At 57.9% G+C, this 18,391-nt stretch overlaps 1 protein-coding gene across 4 annotated transcripts in view; it reads right to left on the minus strand.

Moving 5' to 3' along the window:
* Window positions 1–2,631: 2,631 nt before the first annotated feature.
* The window catches only part of GAS7 (growth arrest specific 7), a 238,943-nt gene continuing 223,183 nt past the window's right edge, over window positions 2,632–18,391 (minus strand). For all 4 annotated transcript variants that reach the window (XM_062216544.1, XM_062216547.1, XM_062216546.1 and 1 more), the window contains exons 9-14: window positions 16,211–16,289; window positions 14,313–14,441; window positions 13,255–13,378; window positions 9,837–9,916; window positions 8,347–8,445; window positions 2,632–7,828 (exon numbers count right to left, since the gene is read on the minus strand). In XM_062216544.1, the coding sequence (XP_062072528.1) occupies window positions 7,715–7,828; window positions 8,347–8,445; window positions 9,837–9,916; window positions 13,255–13,378; window positions 14,313–14,441; window positions 16,211–16,289 (625 nt within the window). In that variant the 3' untranslated portion in view covers window positions 2,632–7,714. The remainder of the gene's footprint in view (window positions 7,829–8,346; window positions 8,446–9,836; window positions 9,917–13,254; window positions 13,379–14,312; window positions 14,442–16,210; window positions 16,290–18,391) is intronic.

Below are 18,391 nucleotides of genomic sequence, written 5' to 3' on the forward strand. Positions count from 1 at the left end.
AGGCAGGTCCCCTCTGTGGGGAGAAAGCCACGTGCCAGGGCTACCAAGGAAGGACCCAGAAGGTCAGGCACGGTACTGAGCCGCCCCTCCTCCCACTCTGACTTCTGCAGGCCCACGGGGTTTCGTGGGCCACAGAGATTCCGAGAGAATAGTATTTCTTTTTATTTTGTGGATAGTGAGAGAGAGAGACAGAGAGAAAGGTCTTCCTTTTTGCCGTTGGTTCACCCTCCAATGGCCGCTGCGGCCGGCGCATCTCGCTGATCCAAAGCCAGGAGCCAGATGCTTCTCCTGGTCTCCCATGCAGGTGCAGGGCCCAAGGACTTGGGCTATCCTCCACTGCCTTCCCGGGCCACAGCAGAGAGCTGGCCTGGAAGAGGGGCAACCGGGACAGAATCGGGCCCCCCACCGCGTCTAGAACCCGGTGTGCCGGCGCCGCAAGGCGGAGGATTAGCCTTTTAAGCCACGGCGCCGGCCGAGAGAATAGTATTTCTTACAAGGAGCCCTTTCTCTGCTTGCAGGCGTTCACTGTGCAATGCCAGGTGTTTGCTCTGCAGAGGCTCCAAAAGGCGCGTGGCTGCCCCAGGCCACACAGTGGAAGCCAGGAGGGAAGCCCAGGACCCCACGCACGCACGCACTTTCCTCAAGGAGGCCCCAGCATCCCCGGATCCCCCCAGTGAGGAGCACAGCGGAGGAGGCCCCGTGGACTTGGGTGGGGGAAGCCGTCCCAGGCGGAGGAGCCAGGATCTGGAGCCAGGGGTTGGAAGCAGCCTGGTCCAGACCACCTTCTTCAGGCTGCTGTGCCCAGGGCCACTCCCCCCCACCCCACTGATGGCCGGGGACCGAGGGGAAGGGACAGGACGGAGGGAGGCAGCTGTGTTGATGTGTTGGGGGAGGGGGAGGTTCATGACCTGGAGGTTTGTTTGAAAACCTGCATAAACAGCTTCTCTCAGAGGGCAGGCTCGTGCTCCTTAGCCAAACAAGTTGTTGGGGATGATGTACGGGAGTGGATTTGTTAAGTCTGGGCTGGGGCCATAAACCCTCCCCGAAAACCCCACGGGTACCGGCTGCCTCTGTCTCCCTCTCCTGGCTTTGCCCTGGACTCAAAGCAGCAGAGCGTCCCAAAGGCTGTGCCCATGCCATGCCTATCCTGCTGCGAGCTAAGGACAGCCTGGTCCTCCTGCTCCCAGACCGGCTCAAGTGCTGGCAGAGGAGCCTGCACCGGGCAGGCACAGGGGGTCTGGCGGTGGGGCGGGGTCAGGGGAGATAGATGGGGGTCATCCCCATCATGGTACGCTGCGATCCAGGCTCCCTGTGGAGTCTCTGTCACAGTCTACATGCAGGACCTCACCCTCTCCCTCCATTCAGGTCTCCTGTGTCTTACAGCCCCGTGGGGAGTCCCAGAGCCAGCAGGACAGCAGGTCATTCCCTCAGGTCACAAGTCAAGGGCCTGGCGTGGTCAGGACAACCCTGCAGCCCCTCCTCAACACATCCCTCCCTCCTGGCTAGCATCCTTTCTGCCGGGAACACACTCTCCCCTCAGCCACCTGCCAGGCTCCATCCCAGGTCTCGTCGTCTTTGATCAAATGCCACCACTTCCACAAGGCTCTCCAGCTTCCCTTTTTATTTATTTAATTTGAAAGGCACAGAGACAGAATCCCTTTCCCCTGCTTCACTCCCCAAAATGCCCACAACAGCCAGATCTGGGTCAGGCTAAAGCCAGGAACCCAGAACGCAACCCAGGTCTCCCACGTGAGTGGCGGGGACCCAAGTCCTTGAGCCATGAGCCGCTGTCTCACCAGGTACGCATTAGCTGGAAACAGCCATCAGGAGTGGAACCAAGGCTCGAACCTAGGCATGCTGGCGTGGGGTGTGGGTGACCTAACCTTAACCACCAGGCCAAACCCCTGCCCAACTACCCTACATAATGTTGACTTTCCACCCCCTAACCCAGAACCCCTGCCCTGGCCCACGCACCAGGAAGCAGTCGCCAGGCCTTCTGCTTTTGTCTCTCTCTCCCTGCTAGACTGGCAGCTCTGAGAAGGCAGGGTGCTGCTCTGCCTCATTGACGGACGAGCGGCCAGCACCTACAGCGTGTCTGGCCTACAGCAGGTGCCCGGTGACTACTGGATGAGCTAACAGATGGGTGAGAGAAGTGGCAATGGCCGGCAGCCCCAGAGGTAGAAAGAGGGCAGAGGGGCTGGCACCCATGGAGACCAGAAGTCGGCAGGGGCCGGGGATGGCCAGCAGCATGGTGGCCTTTGTCCCTCTGCCCAGTCGCCAGTGGTAAAAGCAACCAGCAATCCCGGGAATGCTAAGACCAGCTCCCGGGGAGGGACAGTGGCCTGGTGGGAGCCAGTCTCTCTGGAGGGTTTATTTCACGGGGGCTGGGGGTGGGGGGTTAATCTAAGCATCTGAAGTGTACACACAGAAGCTGGGGGGGGGGGCGGGAGGCAGAGTGCATTTACCTTCCTTAAATCATCACACTGTGGGACAATCACAGGTAACAAACGCCCTCCAAATGTAAACTCTTTGAAACATTTAATTCTTCAGCAAGAACACACACAAGTGCTGTTGTTGGGTGGGGAGGGGAGGGGAGGGGAGGGGAGGGGCGGGTCCCAGCCTCCTTCCGGATCTGAGCTCCAACAGTGTTACTTATAAATTATAGAAGGTTGCTTTGATGTCCAGACCTGGGCAGCCAGAAGGTAGATGGGGTCTACAGGGTGGAGAGAACAACATTCCTATGCTGGCGGGGAGACACGGCTTTTCAACGTTAGAAATGTATAAAGTATTTAGCAAAAGTTACAGAAAACAGACCAAACAAGCCGGTTTATTTTGTTAGAAAATCCCACGATTGCAGGGTGTGCTGATATGGTTGGGGGGGAGGATCTTTCAGTTGTTGTAGTCGTCATCGGCTTCCTAGGGGAGGGGAGCTGCTGCCCTTGGACCCTTGTCCCTGGGTCCACATGGCCGTCTGGAAGCCACGGGGCCCAGGATGCTGGAAGGGGTACTTGACGGACAGGGGATGTTACTTGGCTTCAGCTTAGGGGACAGATGAGGCCGCTGGGCAGGGCTGGTCCTGTGCTGGTCCCCACGAGAACCTTCCCACGGCCTCCACTGCCCACCACCACAGTCCCAAACACAAAGGGTCAGTGCCTAGTCCCCAACACCAGAGTCCAGAGGTCATCACAGCCTCCCCCACCCACCCATCCAAGACACTCCCAGAAGGCTGCAGCCAGAGCCCCACCCTGCTGTCCACACAGGGAGATGGAGCTGTGCTCCCTCCCTCCCTCCCTCTGAGAAAAGCTATGGACGGGCCCTGGGAAAGCCCTGGAGGTGCAGGCCCTCAGCTTCCCACCTCAGGGCCCTGGATCCAGGCACGTCCCTGGTTCCCCGGGAGAGCTGCCCAGTTGGTTTCCAGGACTGGCTCGCTTCTGAGTGAGCAGGCAATGACCCAGGCAGCTTGGGGGAAGGGCTGCCTTGGGGGTCACACCCACGGCCTGGCCTGGCCCTGACTGGATCACTCCCATCTTTGCCTCCAGTGGCCACCACCCAGTGGGGTTTGGGCAGGGGCCAGACTCTGCACCATCAAAGATCCATGGTGGAGACCCAGCTGACAATGTGTGCTTTTTTTTTTTTTTGGGGGGGGGGGGGGATGGAAGCCGTCCCGGGAGGTACTACCTCATTCTTAATAGTTTGGGGAAACTCTTACTTTTAGCTGTGTTTGAGATTCAATGGGGGGGACATTCCAGGGCAACGCCCACGAAGACGTTAGGCCACCGTATGCCCAGCTGTGCACACACCACCCGCATTAGGTACTTCCTAAAGTGCAGCAGTTACACAAGAAGGGGAACAGCAAGAAAGCATAACCTGGCGGCCCGAGAGACCACCGGGAACACACACCCTCCCTTGGCAGTTCCAAGAAGGGAGGGGGGGGGAACAAGGAGTTCCAGGGCCAGTGGCCACCTTTGCATCCATGCTGCTTCTACTCCCGGCCCCAGCGCTTGAGAACCATTTGGGTTGAAGAAGGGGGGTCTCGGGTGGGACGGCAGCTTCTAGCTGAGATGCAAGGCTTAGGTTGCAGCAGCTGGAGGCACCTGAGACCCCCCCCCCAACCCTGACTGTTTTCTATGCTGTCAAACACGTGGAACCCGAAAGGCCAGTATGAGCCCCAAGAACCACTTGTGGACACAGCTGGCATTCAGAGGAAGCAGTGGGGTGAAGACGCCGGGCCAGGAACCTCCAGGACAAATGATTAATTTTAAACATAAGGATGTTACATGGCAATGAAAAGGGAGAGATGACTGCCAGCCACGTCATCCAGGGCCAACCAGAAGGCTCCCTCTGTGTGACGCCACCTACAGGACATTCTAGGAAAGGCAACGCTCTAGGGCTAGTAGGGCAATCAGGGTTGCTGGGGGCGGGTGGTAGGAAGGGGTGATGATGGTGAAGACCGGGAGACTTGTCCAAGTTCACAGAACTGAGTACAATTAGCCCGGAATGATGCCGGAGGGAGGCAGCAGAGAAGAGTAAGACTGAGTCCAGGCGTGCACGCTGCTTCATGCTTGTGAAGTGCTCTCCCTCCCTCCCTAGGAACCAGCAGGTCCTCAGGCCCGTTTAAATGCCTCACAGCTGGACCTAACTTTGACGTTACGAAGGGACTCCGGCTCAGCCACGACTTTCATGCACCCATCTACTCATCGGTTGGCCTTCACCCACGGAACAGAAACAAACCCCTGGCTCCTGAATTTGTACGGTTTCTGTTTGCTCCGGCCATTCCTCAGTGCCGAGCAGCCGGGAAGTACGTGCTGAGCGGAGGTAGGAGGGAGGCCCAAGGTCACCCCATCAGGGGCGGCCATCCACTTGGCCCAAACAGCCAGTGTGCTGTGGTCCTGATCGAAAGCCCTTGATACAAAAAACAAGGTGGCAGGTGGCTCTTCCTGGAGGCTGTCAGAAGAACTTGCTTGGAACACCATGCACCCACCCCAAGTGTTTCTTTTTTTTTTTAAATCTGGTTTTCACAGACACAACTTCTGTGCATCAGTGTCTCCAGGTGGGGACACGTAGAACAAGCAGAGTTCCTGACACCAACCAAAGAAACCTCTGGAACTGGAGTTGGATGTGGGCTGTGGGGGGCTGGTGACCACCAGAGGTCCTGTTGCTGCCACGGGCAAAGTGCAGCACAGTGGAAGTCTGTATATCACCATGAAAGAATCCCAGTGGGTCAAATGTGGAAAGTATGCTATGTTCTTAGTCTCTAGAAAGGTCTATAGGTGCCTTAGTCTACACGCAGGAGGAGAGAGGGGGTCGGGGAGGGTGCCTGTCTTGCACACAGCTACAGATCTATGATGTAGCACAGAGATGGGCTTGCCCTACATCGCTGTTGAATGAAGGAATGAGTGGGTAGCCAAAGGCAGATCACCCCAAACAACAGACAGTACCGCTGACAGCCGAAACCCTGCACAGAGTTCTCTGCGAATGGGCCAAGGTTAGCAACTCGCAAAGCCCCCGTGGCAAAGACAGGTCTACCCAACACAAGAGCTTACCACCTTCCCCGATGGCCTGGCCACATCCTGTCCTCAGATGAGATCTTAGCGTGCTGCTCTGCTTTAAATGCCTGATAGAAGAATAACAGAGGGAAGGGGGAAAGAAGTCTGGGATGAGGCCAAGAGAAGGAGGAGAGGGGATGAGGCTTCGGAAAGAATGACCTCAAGGAATGGACCAGGCCCACTGGGCCAACTTGGGCTACCCTGTGAGAGGTGAGAGCAAGATCGATCGATAGATAGATCTAGGTCGGTCTATCTATCTATCTAGAGAGAGAGAGAGAGAGCAATCGCACGCACATATCCCATCCCAGGGGACTAACGAAGATTCCAGAATCCTCAGAGGGGCAAGAGGAGACAAAGTGAGCCCCACCGCACTCCACATATCTGTGTTAATAACAAGGCCACCAGCTTCGAGAGTTTGAAATTCATCCACAAATCAGTTTACTAAGCTGCACAAACATCACCGCTAGCACCTGTTTGGAAGAAAGGAATCCGGAAATAGCATCCTAACATCGATAGCTGGTGTCGAGGCCCCAAGACCTCACTGTGACCGGTCTGCTTAGAGGCGCTGGCCTTTTGGGGTTGGGCTGTTTCCAGAAGAAAGGGGAAGACGGCGTTCGGTTTGTGTCAGTGTAGGGGGGCGTCTTCCTAACAGAGGATGTGAGAGCGATTCTGATTCAGTGAAGGAGGTGGCCAAAGACTCAAAGATCAGCAAGTTACGGGCGACCGGCAGGCTGGAGTGAGGGAAGGAACGGTGGGCTCTGCCCTCCCACAATCCTCAGCGGGACACTAGGACAGCAGCATGAGCCTCAGGGCGCGGGCTCCCAGCTGTGTGATTCCCTCCAGGTCCCATCTCTCCTCCCGCTAACCTGGGGGAGGACACCTTTGCCACACCTTGTCCGTGAGAAAGGGATGCGCTGGCTCCACAGCTTTCCAAGTCACACTCAGCCCTTGCCTTTCCAGGAACTGAAGACAGAGAGGGGGAAGGAGGCACCAGCTCCATGCTTGGCCCGGGGCTCTGGGAGGGGCAGGAGGAGCTGCAGAAGCGGAAAGGTGGTGGGATACTGCTGTCTCACCTGTGGCCGAGAGGGGGTCTGCAAGGCCTGTCCAGCGCCCACCAGGGACAGTGAGCCGTGCTATGGATAGCGGCTCCCGATCTTGTCATGCGCGAGCAGACAGAACCCTCTGGGGATGACAACTGTGTCCCACTGTGCTCCCACACTGGACTGCCCCAGCCCCATCAACAGCCTGTGGTGTGCGGCCTGGGAGAGCTCTGGCCACGGCGGGCAGACCCAGCAGGCCCTGTGTGCTTGGCTGGTTCACGTCCATCACTCTCGTCTGGACACTGGCACAGCCGGAAGGGGTTGTGTTGGCTGGAACTCTGGGCGCTCCTTGCCTGGGATGGGAGGTGTAGCAGGGTTGGGGCAGGGGGCTGAGGGATGGGTGGATTGAGGTCTACAGGAGACCTCCCAGATGGCACCTGACCTGATGGGAACCAACTCAGTGCCTTCGCCTTGGGGCCGATTTGCCGAATGAGGTAGTTCCATCCCCACCTCCCTAGGCAGGCTGGGTCTGGAGAGCCAGGCCTTCCTCCCAAAGACCCTGAGGGATGAAAAGGGGCTGGGAAAAAAAACAGACCTGGGCTCCCAGAATGCAACAGGAGCAACAGAGAGGGCCAACTGCAAAGGATTCTGGGAGTGGGCTGTGGGTCCAAGGGCCCCTTCTAACCGCGATGCTGATCTTGATTTGGAAACAGAGACCTCCCTCCCCTGACCCTCCAAGCCCCAGGACCAGAGGGTCAGCTGGGGCATGCGCCTTGGGGCTTCCGGGGGCGGGGTGGGTACTGGCAAGTGTGAGTGACCCTTCCAGAGGTCAGCAGGGACCGCCAAGTTCCAGCCTCAGTTTGTCCTCAGGGCGAGCACAGCAGGGGTGTTGGGGGGCTTTGGCCTCGGAGACAAGGGCAGGGCTGTGGGTCTGTCGTCTTGGCTTGGGAATATTGGGGAGTCCCCCAGCTGGGCCGTCCAGGTTGTCCTGCAGTCACCACCAGCCTGCCCCGCTCCTCAGTGGGCCGGGAGAGTGGGTGGGAGGGCGGCTTCCTTTCCGGGGGGTGGGGGAGGGACAACCACCTCCCCCTGTGTGGGACCCCCAGTCCCTCTCCCATGCAGGTGCTTTTAGATCTCCATGTCCACAGGGCGAATGTTGCCGGTCTTATGCTCTCTGACCCACAGCTCCCTGTCTCTGGCCGGGTCCACTTTCCGAAGCAACTGATCCACAGGCTCCACTGTCTGCAAAGAGAAAGGTGACAGGGTCACAGGCGGCGGCCACGCTGGAGACATCTCCCCTGGGGAAGCGGAGGGGCAGAGGGCCCTGAGAGCAGGGAGCCCAGGGCTCGCTCTGCACACCTGGGCCTGGACGAGGGTGCCAGGTACTGTGGAGGCTCGTGGTCTGTGACCTCTTCCTCCACGTGCCCCCACGATGGCCGCCAGACCCCAGAGCAAGCAGAACTTAAGCTTCAGGGATTCTGAATATTTCCACAAGCGTCTTGGGTTGTTGTTAAGAACGCCCCATGGGAGGCAGTGACATTTTGAGCGACTTTCTTGGAGCTCATGGGCTCACGCATGCATCCGCACCGGGCGATCCTCAGGCCCGGGCACCTGCCCAGTGCCTGCCTCGGGACAGTCTCCTTTGTAGCAGCCCCTTAACCTGCCATGGAGTAGCGCCAGGTGGTTCCTCTGTGGCCCTGGGTCCCCCAGGGGCCCTGCTGGCCCTGGCCTTGGCCTTGACCTGCCCGTGGGGAACTCACGCTTTGGTTGAACATGTCCGTCTCGTGCCGCAGCTGCGTGTACTGGCACAGGTGCTGCCGGATCATCTCTACCCGCTCCACCTCCAGCCGCTCCAGCTCCTGCCAAGGGAAGAACAGACCAGAGACCTCTGAGCTTGGGGGCCATCCCCACAGTGGGCCCCAGCCCACCGTATCCATCCATGAGCAGCCCCTGGCTGTGAGTACCCCGAAGAAAAGTGTGCCCTTACCTAGGGCCGAAGGCGAAGGGGATGAGCGCGGGAGCCACTGTTTGATTCCCAACAGCCTGCTCTGCCAGGCACAGGGCCCAGAGCTTTCCTGGCAACACCCAACTGTCCTCATTATAATTTTAAGAAACAGGTTTGGCGATTATCCCCATTTTCCAAGTAAAGGAACTAACACGTCCAGAGGAGACATGGCTTGCCCAAAGCAACAGGAAATTCTTAGAGGAGCAAGGCTTAAACTAGGGTCACCTGGGCTCCAGCTCACGATCGTCCACTGATACAGCCCAGCCCAAGGACCCGGACGTGACATGCACAGCGTCCACCCTCATCCTCCTGTGGCCACCTCTGCCCTGCCTTGCCCTGCCCAAGCCTAGTGCCAAGACGGAGCAGAGACCAGGGCTGGGATCAGAGCAGCTATTGGCAAAGGGAGGAGTGGAAAGCTTCGTCCTTTGGCTTCTAGATGGTTCCATGCTCTTGGAATTTAGGGGATCAGGTGGCTGTTCTGTGTATAACTAGGTCACTGCCCAGGTGATTAACCGGGAAAGAGGGTGAGCAAGGGGCTTAATGAGGGGATTAAACAGGAGGACAGCTGGGTCACTGACCCTACAGGGGAGGCTGCTAATCCCTGGTGGGCTTACACCTGGGGAGGGCGGCTGGCTAAGTCCTGCGCTGGCTGGATGGGGTACCAGGTGACTGGCACTTCGCACGATGTCACTCTCCCACGGGGGCTGCAGGCTCATGTGCCAGCCACGCCTCCCTGCCCCTCTTGGGTGGATGCTGTCTGCCCAGGAGATGTTGCCCCTTTATAAGAAATGCTCAGGAGGGCGCCACGGGACCCCACATCCCAAGTCAGAGGCCTCCCCATCCCCTGGCCAGTTCCCCCAGCCTCAGCCTTTTGTGTACCTTGCAAGGGTCTCCTACCAATGCATTGCACCTGTGCTGGGGGACAGGGAGAGGAGAGGGGATCACTCTTCCTACCACTTGGCTGTCTGTCCTAAATTTGGGGCCACCATCCTCTCGGTCAGGGGAGTCCTCCATTGGGAAGGGCAGCCCAGGGGGGACACAGAAGCCCTGACCCTTCCTTGCCTGCATGCACACAGCTGAGAAGCCCCCAGAGCAGGATCTGACCTAGATGGCCTGCGTTGAGGTCTCAACCCCAACACTGGAGCAGAGCTCACAACCATCTCCACATCCCCCCTCCGGCCGTCCACCGGGATGCCCCATGTCCCCACCCCCATCCGGGCAGCTCGGACATCCCCGGCCACCTACCAGCGTGGTGGTCACCATCTCCTCGAACCACTTGGACTGAGCCTGGTTGTAGAGATCCACGCAGCGCATGAGGTCGTCCCCTGGAAGAAGCCCAGAGCCTCCATCACATCGGCACATCTGTCCCATCCCACTCCAGGCTGCCCTCCCCCACCTGTGCCCCAGCCGGGCCCTCCCCGCCCTCTGGGGTCCGGGGGGCCAATGGGGAGTGGAGACAGGGAGAGAGGCGGGGGGGGGGGGAAGGAGAGGAAAGCAGAGACAAAGAAGGATGGGGTGGGGTGGGGTGGGTGGGGGACAACCCAGCACCCGGGGAGGCCACTTCCGAGCCTCCACCCCTACTCAACCTGGAATTCAGACAAGAGTTTCTCATTGAGAGCAAGGAGGAGTCATTGCTAGGATCCCCAAGTCTACCGGGAGCCTAAGAGATGCTTCCCTCTCTCAGAACGCAGTGCGATTTCACGTCAGAGCTAAAACATGTGTCATAGCAACCTGCTCTTAATTAGAGTTAGAGGAGAGAAGCTTGGCCAACTATGCCATGTGCATGTGTGTGTGTGTGTGTGCGCGCGCACGCATGTGCCCACAGCAGGAAGTCATTCTGAGTCTCGGGGTCACGTGTCTGGCTTACAGCTCATCATTGTTGTGCAGTGACCACGCAAAAACCCATCCTAAGATGCCACACGCCAACTTGAGGGGAAACAGAGAAAGGGTGGGTTGGAGGCCCCTTTACTTCCTCCCAGTCAGCACTCAACACACACTAACTATGACACCTGGAGCCGTCACCTGCTGCTACCCACGGCCTCCTGCATTGCAGGAAGCTGGAGTCAGGAGCCAGAGCTGGGACTGGAACCCAGGTACTCTGATGTGGGCCGCGGGCATCTGAACCACCAGGCCAAATGCTTGCCCCAACCAGGCCATCTTCATGGCTGGTCTAGGACTGGTAGGAATCTGAGATATGTTGGAGACACTCTGCAGTTAGGAAGCAAAGAGCCAAAGCCCGCCGGCACCCCAGAGCCTTGCCAGCAGCGAGAGGATGAAGCCCAGGGCCTGCTCAGCCCCTGGTGACTTCTCAGCTGCAATTTCCCAGCATCCTCCAGTGACACCCGTGGCACAGTGTGTTTGGAGCAGCACCACTCCAATGCTGATCACAGCTTCCTGATGGCACAGGGCTCCCAATGCTAACAGATGTCCCGAAGAACTCTACAGAAGATTCTAGAAGAACTCTGGAGGAGAAGGTAGTGATTCGATTAGATGCAAAAATTATTCCTGTATCATCCCTCTTGCTCCTGTGCGTTCTGATGGGAAAGTGAAAGACGAGAAGGACATCTGTGTCCACACAACCCAGGGCCTGGCTCAGGGTCCCCACTCCCCCCTGGGCCATGACCACGCCCCTGCCTGGGCCTCACCCGGAAGAGGAAGCCGCACACCTCAAAGGCCGAGCTGGAGGATCACAGCCCAGTTAGGGTTGTGTTCATTTTGCTTTGGGTCTCAGGCCGATTTCCTGGGCTTCTGGTCTCAAGCGGAGCCAGGTAGATGCCACTCTGCAAGGCAACTGTGTCCAGAACTTGCCGTGACATTCCTGGAGTCCCACCTGTCCACGGCTTCCAGAACGTGCTTTAGCACTCTCAGGAGACAGACTGCGTGCAGAGGATGTGTGTCCTCTCCATGGCAACTCAATGGCCTGAAATGGGACCTTTCTCAACAGTACGGGTAAGAAACATGGGTTCTAGGGGGCCAGCATTGTGGCTTAGCAGGTGAAGCCATTGCCTGGGATGCCGGTTTGAGTCCTGGATGCTCCACTTCTGATCCAGCTCCCTGCTTATGTGCGTGGGAAAGCAGCAGAGGATGGCCCAAGTGCTTGGGCCCCTGCCACCTATGTGGGAGACCCGGATGGAGTTCCTAGCTCCTGGCTTCAGCCTGGCCAACATGGAGCTTGTTGCAGCCATTTGGGGAGTGAACCAGTGGAAGGAAGATCTCTCAAGGGCATGAGGAAGCAGAAATGTGGGGGCAGAGGTGAATCCTGCACGGGTGTGCATGCTTTCTGGACAGCAACGTGGGAACACGCACCCACCCAGCGTCTGTATCCTGTGCGTGTGCAGACCTGGTCTTAGGCAGGCACACAGGGTAACACAGCATCCCTGGTCTCAGCAAACACCCTGGAACCATCCCTAACTCAAAACCAGTTAGGGGTACAATGAAACACATCTGGAGACACCGGTCAACCATTAAAAGCCCGGATGTGTAAGAACGGATAGGTAACTGGATTTAGAGGCAATGCCACAGCACTGCTTCTTTGAGGGCGAGCATTTGGTGCAGCAGCTCCGACACCACTTGGCACATTCTGGACTGCCCGGGTTCAAGTCTGGCTCCTCTTCCAATTCCAGCTTCCTGCTAGGGCAGACCCTGGGAGGCAGCAGGTGATGGCTCCAGTAAGTGGGTTCCTGCTGCCCACGTGGGAGACCCAGATTGACTTCCCAACTCCTGGCTTTGGGCTGGCCCAGCTGCAGCCACTGTGGCCATCTGGGGAGTGAAATCAGTGGATGGAAGATCCCTCTTTCTCTCATCTCTCCTCTTTCTCTGTACATTCTTTCAAAATAAATAGATCTTTTAAAAAAAGTCATCTCTCCATACCTGTAGGTTCTGCTACTATGAAGTCAACCACTCGTAGATAGAAAATATTCAAGGAAAAAATGTACCTGCACTGCACGTAGGCAGACTTTTTCCTTGTCATTTTCCCCCTAAACATATAGCAGAACCACTATTTCCATAGCATTTACCTGGTTAATACCTAATGGTTTTGTAAGTCATCTAGAAATGGTTTAAGCTAGAAGGATGTGTGTGTGTGTGTCATATGCAAATACTGTGCTGTCATCCATAAGGGATTCAAGCATCCTTGGACTTGGGAGTCTGCAGGGAGTCCCAGGACAGAAGCGCTGAGCTTCTCAATGGTTCCTAAGAGGTTTTCTTTGCCCTCCTGTGCATCACCAAGTTTTACCACCAGGTGGCACTAGAGCCCAAATCACTGAGGGATATAGAGAGAAACCACAACCTGATTATTGAAACAAATGTTGGGCTCCATGGTTGTGGTGCGAGCAGGAGCTCATTCCCCTGGGAGGCCTGGATGCGTGGGGGTTTGCATTTCTCCTGTGGGCCCTGAGCTCTGAGTGCACGGAAGAGGCTGGCAGAGATCTGCCCAGGGCTTAGGCCAGCATGCGTTGCAATCACAGGACAGCAGGAACTGCCCAGCCTCCCACCCCCGCAGGCCTGCACCCTATCACCCACGTCTCATCCTTGTAGGTCCCTGGGTGCAGGGCAGAGGGGAGAGGAGGTGCGGCCCTGGTGGGCAGACAGGGAGGGGAGGGCCGCCTGCCGTCTTGCACCCCCAGGGTGGGCCCTGTCCGCTCCCTCCCGGGGCCCAGCGCACCAGCCTGGGTGGACTTCCTCCGTGCCTTCTTGATGTCTTCCTCGGTCTTGTTGCTCAGCTTGATCTCCAGCTGCTGGGTCTTCATCTCCAGGTCTCGCTGCCGCTCCGTGAGAGCTTTCCGGGCCTGGGGTCAAGGACACGTGGGGAAGCTGCTCGAGAAGCTTGGAGCTGGGGTGGGGTGGGGGTGGGGCTCCCCACTCCCCCAGCAAGCCCTCCCCTGGCTTGGACATGCTGGTGTGGCTGATGCTACTGCAGCAGCCAGAGTGGCAAGAGAGTTCATGGCAGTGCGTGGAGATCCATCATTGGGACCTGCACCTGCTCTGGGGCCCAGGAGGGCTTGAAACCATAGCCTCTTGGGGGGGTGAAAGGGATGTCTACTGCGTCACCTCCCAGCATGGGGAACAGGCCAGAGCCACGGTTGCCCCCTTTCAGAATGGCACAAGCCCCCTCTTGCGCTCCTTAAAGCGGCTGTCTTGCCTTCCCCTGCTTCCCCAGCCTCCTGGCCGCCACCAGTAGTTCCCTTTCGTGGAGGTCGCCGGCCACTGGCCGGGTCCCAGAGGCCTGCAGCAGTGCGTGTCCCTGCCTTCTCTATAAGGCACTGGGGTCAGACCATGGGGAGAGCCCTCTCCCCTCCAGGGCTGGCCCCCAGTCACCTACCCATGGGTGGCTGCAGGGCTATGAGCCAATGTGCATCTCCAGGTGTGATGTGGGGAGGCGCGAATCTGCAGGGGAGACCCGGGCACAGGGGCCAGGTGTGTGTACCAACAGCACCTGCAGGCTCGGCCGTCACACAACCACAGGGTTGCCTAGGGTCACCTGCCTACCACGTCCTCATCTGTGGCTGCTGCCTCACTTGGCGCCCACCAGCCACTGGGCATCACCCGAGTGGCCTGGGTAGGGGTGCTCAGGTGTGGCCCGAGGCTGAGATGACCCTCCTGACCCCATCACAGGGGGACAAAGGCCTGGCCTGGGTGCCAGGAGCCTGGGGTTGGCTCCCCAGCCCAGCCTCCCCCAGGAGGTCCCCGTTCCCCGCTGCTCCCCGAGTCCCGGCCTCTCACCTTCTCCACCGCAGCGTAGCGGCTGGCGAGCTGCTTGCGGAGGTCTGCGATGTGGTGGTCACACTTTTTCATGTCCTTCTTGAAGTTCTCACGGAAGTTCATTAAGGGCTTCTCCACCTCGCTGTGGAGCTGTGCGGGGCGGGGGAGGGCACACTCAGGACCCCAGGGCTTCCCCTGCAGAGCGGCCAGGGGCAGGGGCGTGGCCCGACAGGAAGTTGGAGGCACGTGGCTGCAGAGTGTGTATCTGCACAAGCTAAGACGGCTTCCAAGTCACCAGGCCACACAATCTCACGGGAGCCCTGGGGTGTGAGAGCACTTTGGAGGGAAAATGGAATTACAAGCGAAGTCGGCTTTGGTGCAACGTATTTCTCAATCCATGCGTGTTTTCAGGATCTGCTTTTGAAGATGCCTCAAGTGCATGGAGTTTTAAGCCTTCTGCACCAGTGTAAGCTTGTCCTTTAATTCCACTGCCCGTGAACTTTCGGGAGTATCTCTGGATAGGCAGTGTGTCGCCGATGGAGATGGTGCGAGGTGGCAGGTGGCACAGGACTGAATGCGTGCTTTGTAGCTAATGAACACACGCATGACTTCCTGGGACCTACACATGTTCCACAGCCTCCTGCACAGCTTTGCTTGGGTCTCTTGGTCTCTCGGTCTCTCTCTTTCTCTCTGGTCTCTCCTAACCAGGAGCTTTCTGGGGACAGAAACCATGTGTCTCCACAGCCTTGGTTGTACTGCTGTTTGTGACTCGGTACACGGCTGTTCAGTGATGAACTTCAGCCACGTCTATCTTATTGAACATCTACCACATGCTCAGTGCTCTGAATACAAAGACGACCCGGATGTCTCCGGCTGTGGAGAACAGAGGGCCCCTCCCAGGGGCACGGCTCCTGAGGTTCCGCACCTCCCCAGGCTGGATGGGGCCACGGCACCTGTGCCCTGCTCACCTGAGGGACCCGCCCTGTAGCCCAGGGGCCAAGGAGAGTGGGCGATGCTTCCAGAGCAGCCAGACAGTACCAAGTGGCCAGCTTCTTGCCAACTACTCATTCTGACATTTTGCAAAAACCAATAACCCTTTGGCATGGTGTAGGGTTTTCCATCACCTGAGATGTGACAGAACCAGCCGACCCACTCCTCTGAAGTGCCGATGTCCGCACTCTGGTCTTCCCCTAAGAAATTGAGGGGTCGCCACCCTCACACACAGAGGTGTGTGCTGGGCTGGCTCCCGCTGCCGCCCATGACCTCAACCTTCAATTTCCAGGCTTGTTGGGAGCCAGTTGTTAATCACAGCCACTGTTCAATAAATGATATTAAAAACAAAGTAATAAATACCCAGCACTCTAGGTAGGTAGATACATCTGGTTAGCTGTACTATTGTGCCTGTGTGGTGAGGCATTTCAAAGATGGGCTATTATACACCTGTTCCCAACTCTGCTGTCAGGGGCTTCTTGTTGGCAGCTTGAAATTTTCACCAGAGTGGGGCTGGTGCTGTGGCTTAACAGGTAAAGCCGCTACCCACCAACATTGGCATCCTACGCTGGTTTGAGTCCTGGCTGCTCCGGTTCCAACCCAGCTCCCTGCTAATGCTCCTGGGAAAGCAGCAGCAGATGGCCCGAGTGCTTGGGCCCCTGCCACTCATGCGGGACACCCTGATGGAGTTCCTGGCTTTGGTTTGGCTCAGTGCTGGCCACTGTGGCCATCTGGGGAGTGAACCAGCAGATGTAAGATCTCTTTCTGGGTGCCTCCCTCTCTTTCTCTGTGACTCTGATTTTCGAATAACTCAATAAATCTTTTTTAAAAAAGGAATTTCCACCAGGGCCTCGGCAAACGACCACAACCGGAGTGACTGCGGTTAGCCACTCAGGGACATGCGCAGAGAGGCCGTGGGGAAGGATTACCTTGGCGGAGAACTTGAGATGAACTTCAGCCTCGTCCGCCAGGCTCTTCTTCACCTGAGCCCACGCCTCGCCCAGGGAGCTACAACACAAAGCAGAGCGTCAGATGCGGGGGGACCCCAGAGAGGGCTGCACCTGCACAAAGAGGCCCCACCCTGCATCTCAGGGAGCCACGGACCTGGACAAGGCAGAGGCCAGGTAGAAAAAAGCTGTGAGCACCATGCTTCAACCCCCAGCGCGGGGCGAGCCACCATGCCTCAGTGCCCAGGGAAGCTCCCTGCTCTGGGGCTAAAGGAACAGACGGCAGCAGACACACTGGTGCCTGGGGAAATATCCAGAAGCCAGAGCCCTGCCGGGATGGAGGGAGCTGCAGGGAGAGGGTGGGCTTCAGTCCCAAAGCTTCCCCCACCCCCGGCCAAGGCCGGCTGGCCACTGGCCACCTGGCCAATTACGCCCCACCGCCGCCCCTCCCTGGTTTGCTAACGCTGATGCCTGCTGGTGATGCAAGGAAGGAGGAAAAGACTCCTCTCTGCAGGGAAGGTCCCACAGCATCCAGCTCACAGGCAAACCCACAGCTGCCCGACTCCCAGGAGGAGCAAAGAGCGAGCACCTGGGGCGCAGGGGGCTGGCAGCTCCAGCCTTAGGGTCAGCCTTGGCCATCCCCACGGGCCCCGGGAGGCGAACGCCGCCCCCAGCTTACTGAACGGCCAGGTCCTCCGCGCGAAACGCCTCCACCACGCCAAGGAGGCGCTTCAGACAGGAGAAATCTGCAGGAACCCTCCTGCCCCGCCCCCAGCCCTTCCAAGGCAGGCCCACGCTGCCTTTATTCTTTGCCACCCTTTAGTCTTGCTGGCCGCCCTCTTCAGCCTGGCCAGGAAATCCAGGCTCAACGTTCAGTTGACTTCATTTCACACCCCCAGAGAATTCATTACACTTGAGTGGCAAAAGCTGATTCAAAGACAATATACCGTGAGGCGCTGGGCTGGGAGCAGAGCAGCTCCCTTTGAAGGCTGGCCAGGCCTGGGCTGGTGGCTGCAGCTGGGGCTGGCGCGGGCGCGGCTGGGGGTTTGTGGGTAGGGATTGATTTATCTCAAGAGTCCAGCGGGCAGCAGAGAAAGGTCCCCTTGGGGGACGCTGGCTGGGGAGGCTCACCACAAAAGGGCCCGAGTGCGAAAGGGGGGGAGGGGTGATCCAAGCTGCCGATGGTGATCTGTGCTTAAAGATGCTGTGCACCCTGTGGGTGCCTGGGCCCCCCTTGAGGCAAAAGGTGGGTAAAGGGGGAGCCACGGCAGGCACACAGGTCAGCGGGATCCCATACAATCAGGCCTTGGGGGCCTTGGTTCCCAGACACCCAGATCTGCAGGTGCTCAAGCCCCTTATACAACATGACACGATGTGTGCCTACAATCTACACCACCCCCCTCCTGGATACTTGAATCATCTCTAGATGACTTCGAGAATACAGTATGATTGCTAAGGCAACAGCTGAGATGCTGTATGGTGTGGGGAATAACGAGACGGCAAAAAAGTCTGTCCACAGGGAGGAGGCACAACTTTTTTTTTTCTTTCCAAATAATTTGGATCCACGGCTGGTGTGAAGCCCAGGATGGAGAACCTGCAGATACAGGTGGTGGACGGTGGGGTCGCACAGATCTGGGAGGTGGTTGTGTAGCTTGAGGGGAATGGACAGCCTTTTTAACCAATGGTGCAGAGGCAAGTGGGTCCCACAGGGAGGAAGAGAACCTTGCCCTATCCTCCTGTATCCCCCATGCCACCCACACCCACACCCACACTCAACTATGTGCTCCAAAGGGCAAGCCAACACAGCACTAAGCCTGCAGAAGTGGTCTTAGCAGCGGGCCTGTGATGAAAGGAAGGGGAGCAGGGTGTGTGTGCCAGCATTGGCCCGCAGAAGGGACAAACCAGAGCTGCGGAAGCTGCAGGAAGGCCCCGGGAGCTGCCCAGGATCTGTGCGAACAGAGCCGCCAGCTAGCAGGGCACAGGGCCTGTACCTGAGTGGGAGACACCCCTCCAGCCCGCACACCTCACACCTGTCTCCCCCTCCCCAGTCTTCCAGGCCCATGGGGTCCCCTCACAATTTAGAAAAAAACGTGCAACTTGTAAATTCTCTCATTTGAAGAGACATTTCTTATCTGATAAGAGGTTAAGGAAAAAAAAAAAAAA

Source organism: Lepus europaeus, chromosome 18 (assembly GCF_033115175.1).
Source record: "Lepus europaeus isolate LE1 chromosome 18, mLepTim1.pri, whole genome shotgun sequence".
Taxonomy (NCBI): Eukaryota; Metazoa; Chordata; class Mammalia; order Lagomorpha; family Leporidae; genus Lepus; species Lepus europaeus.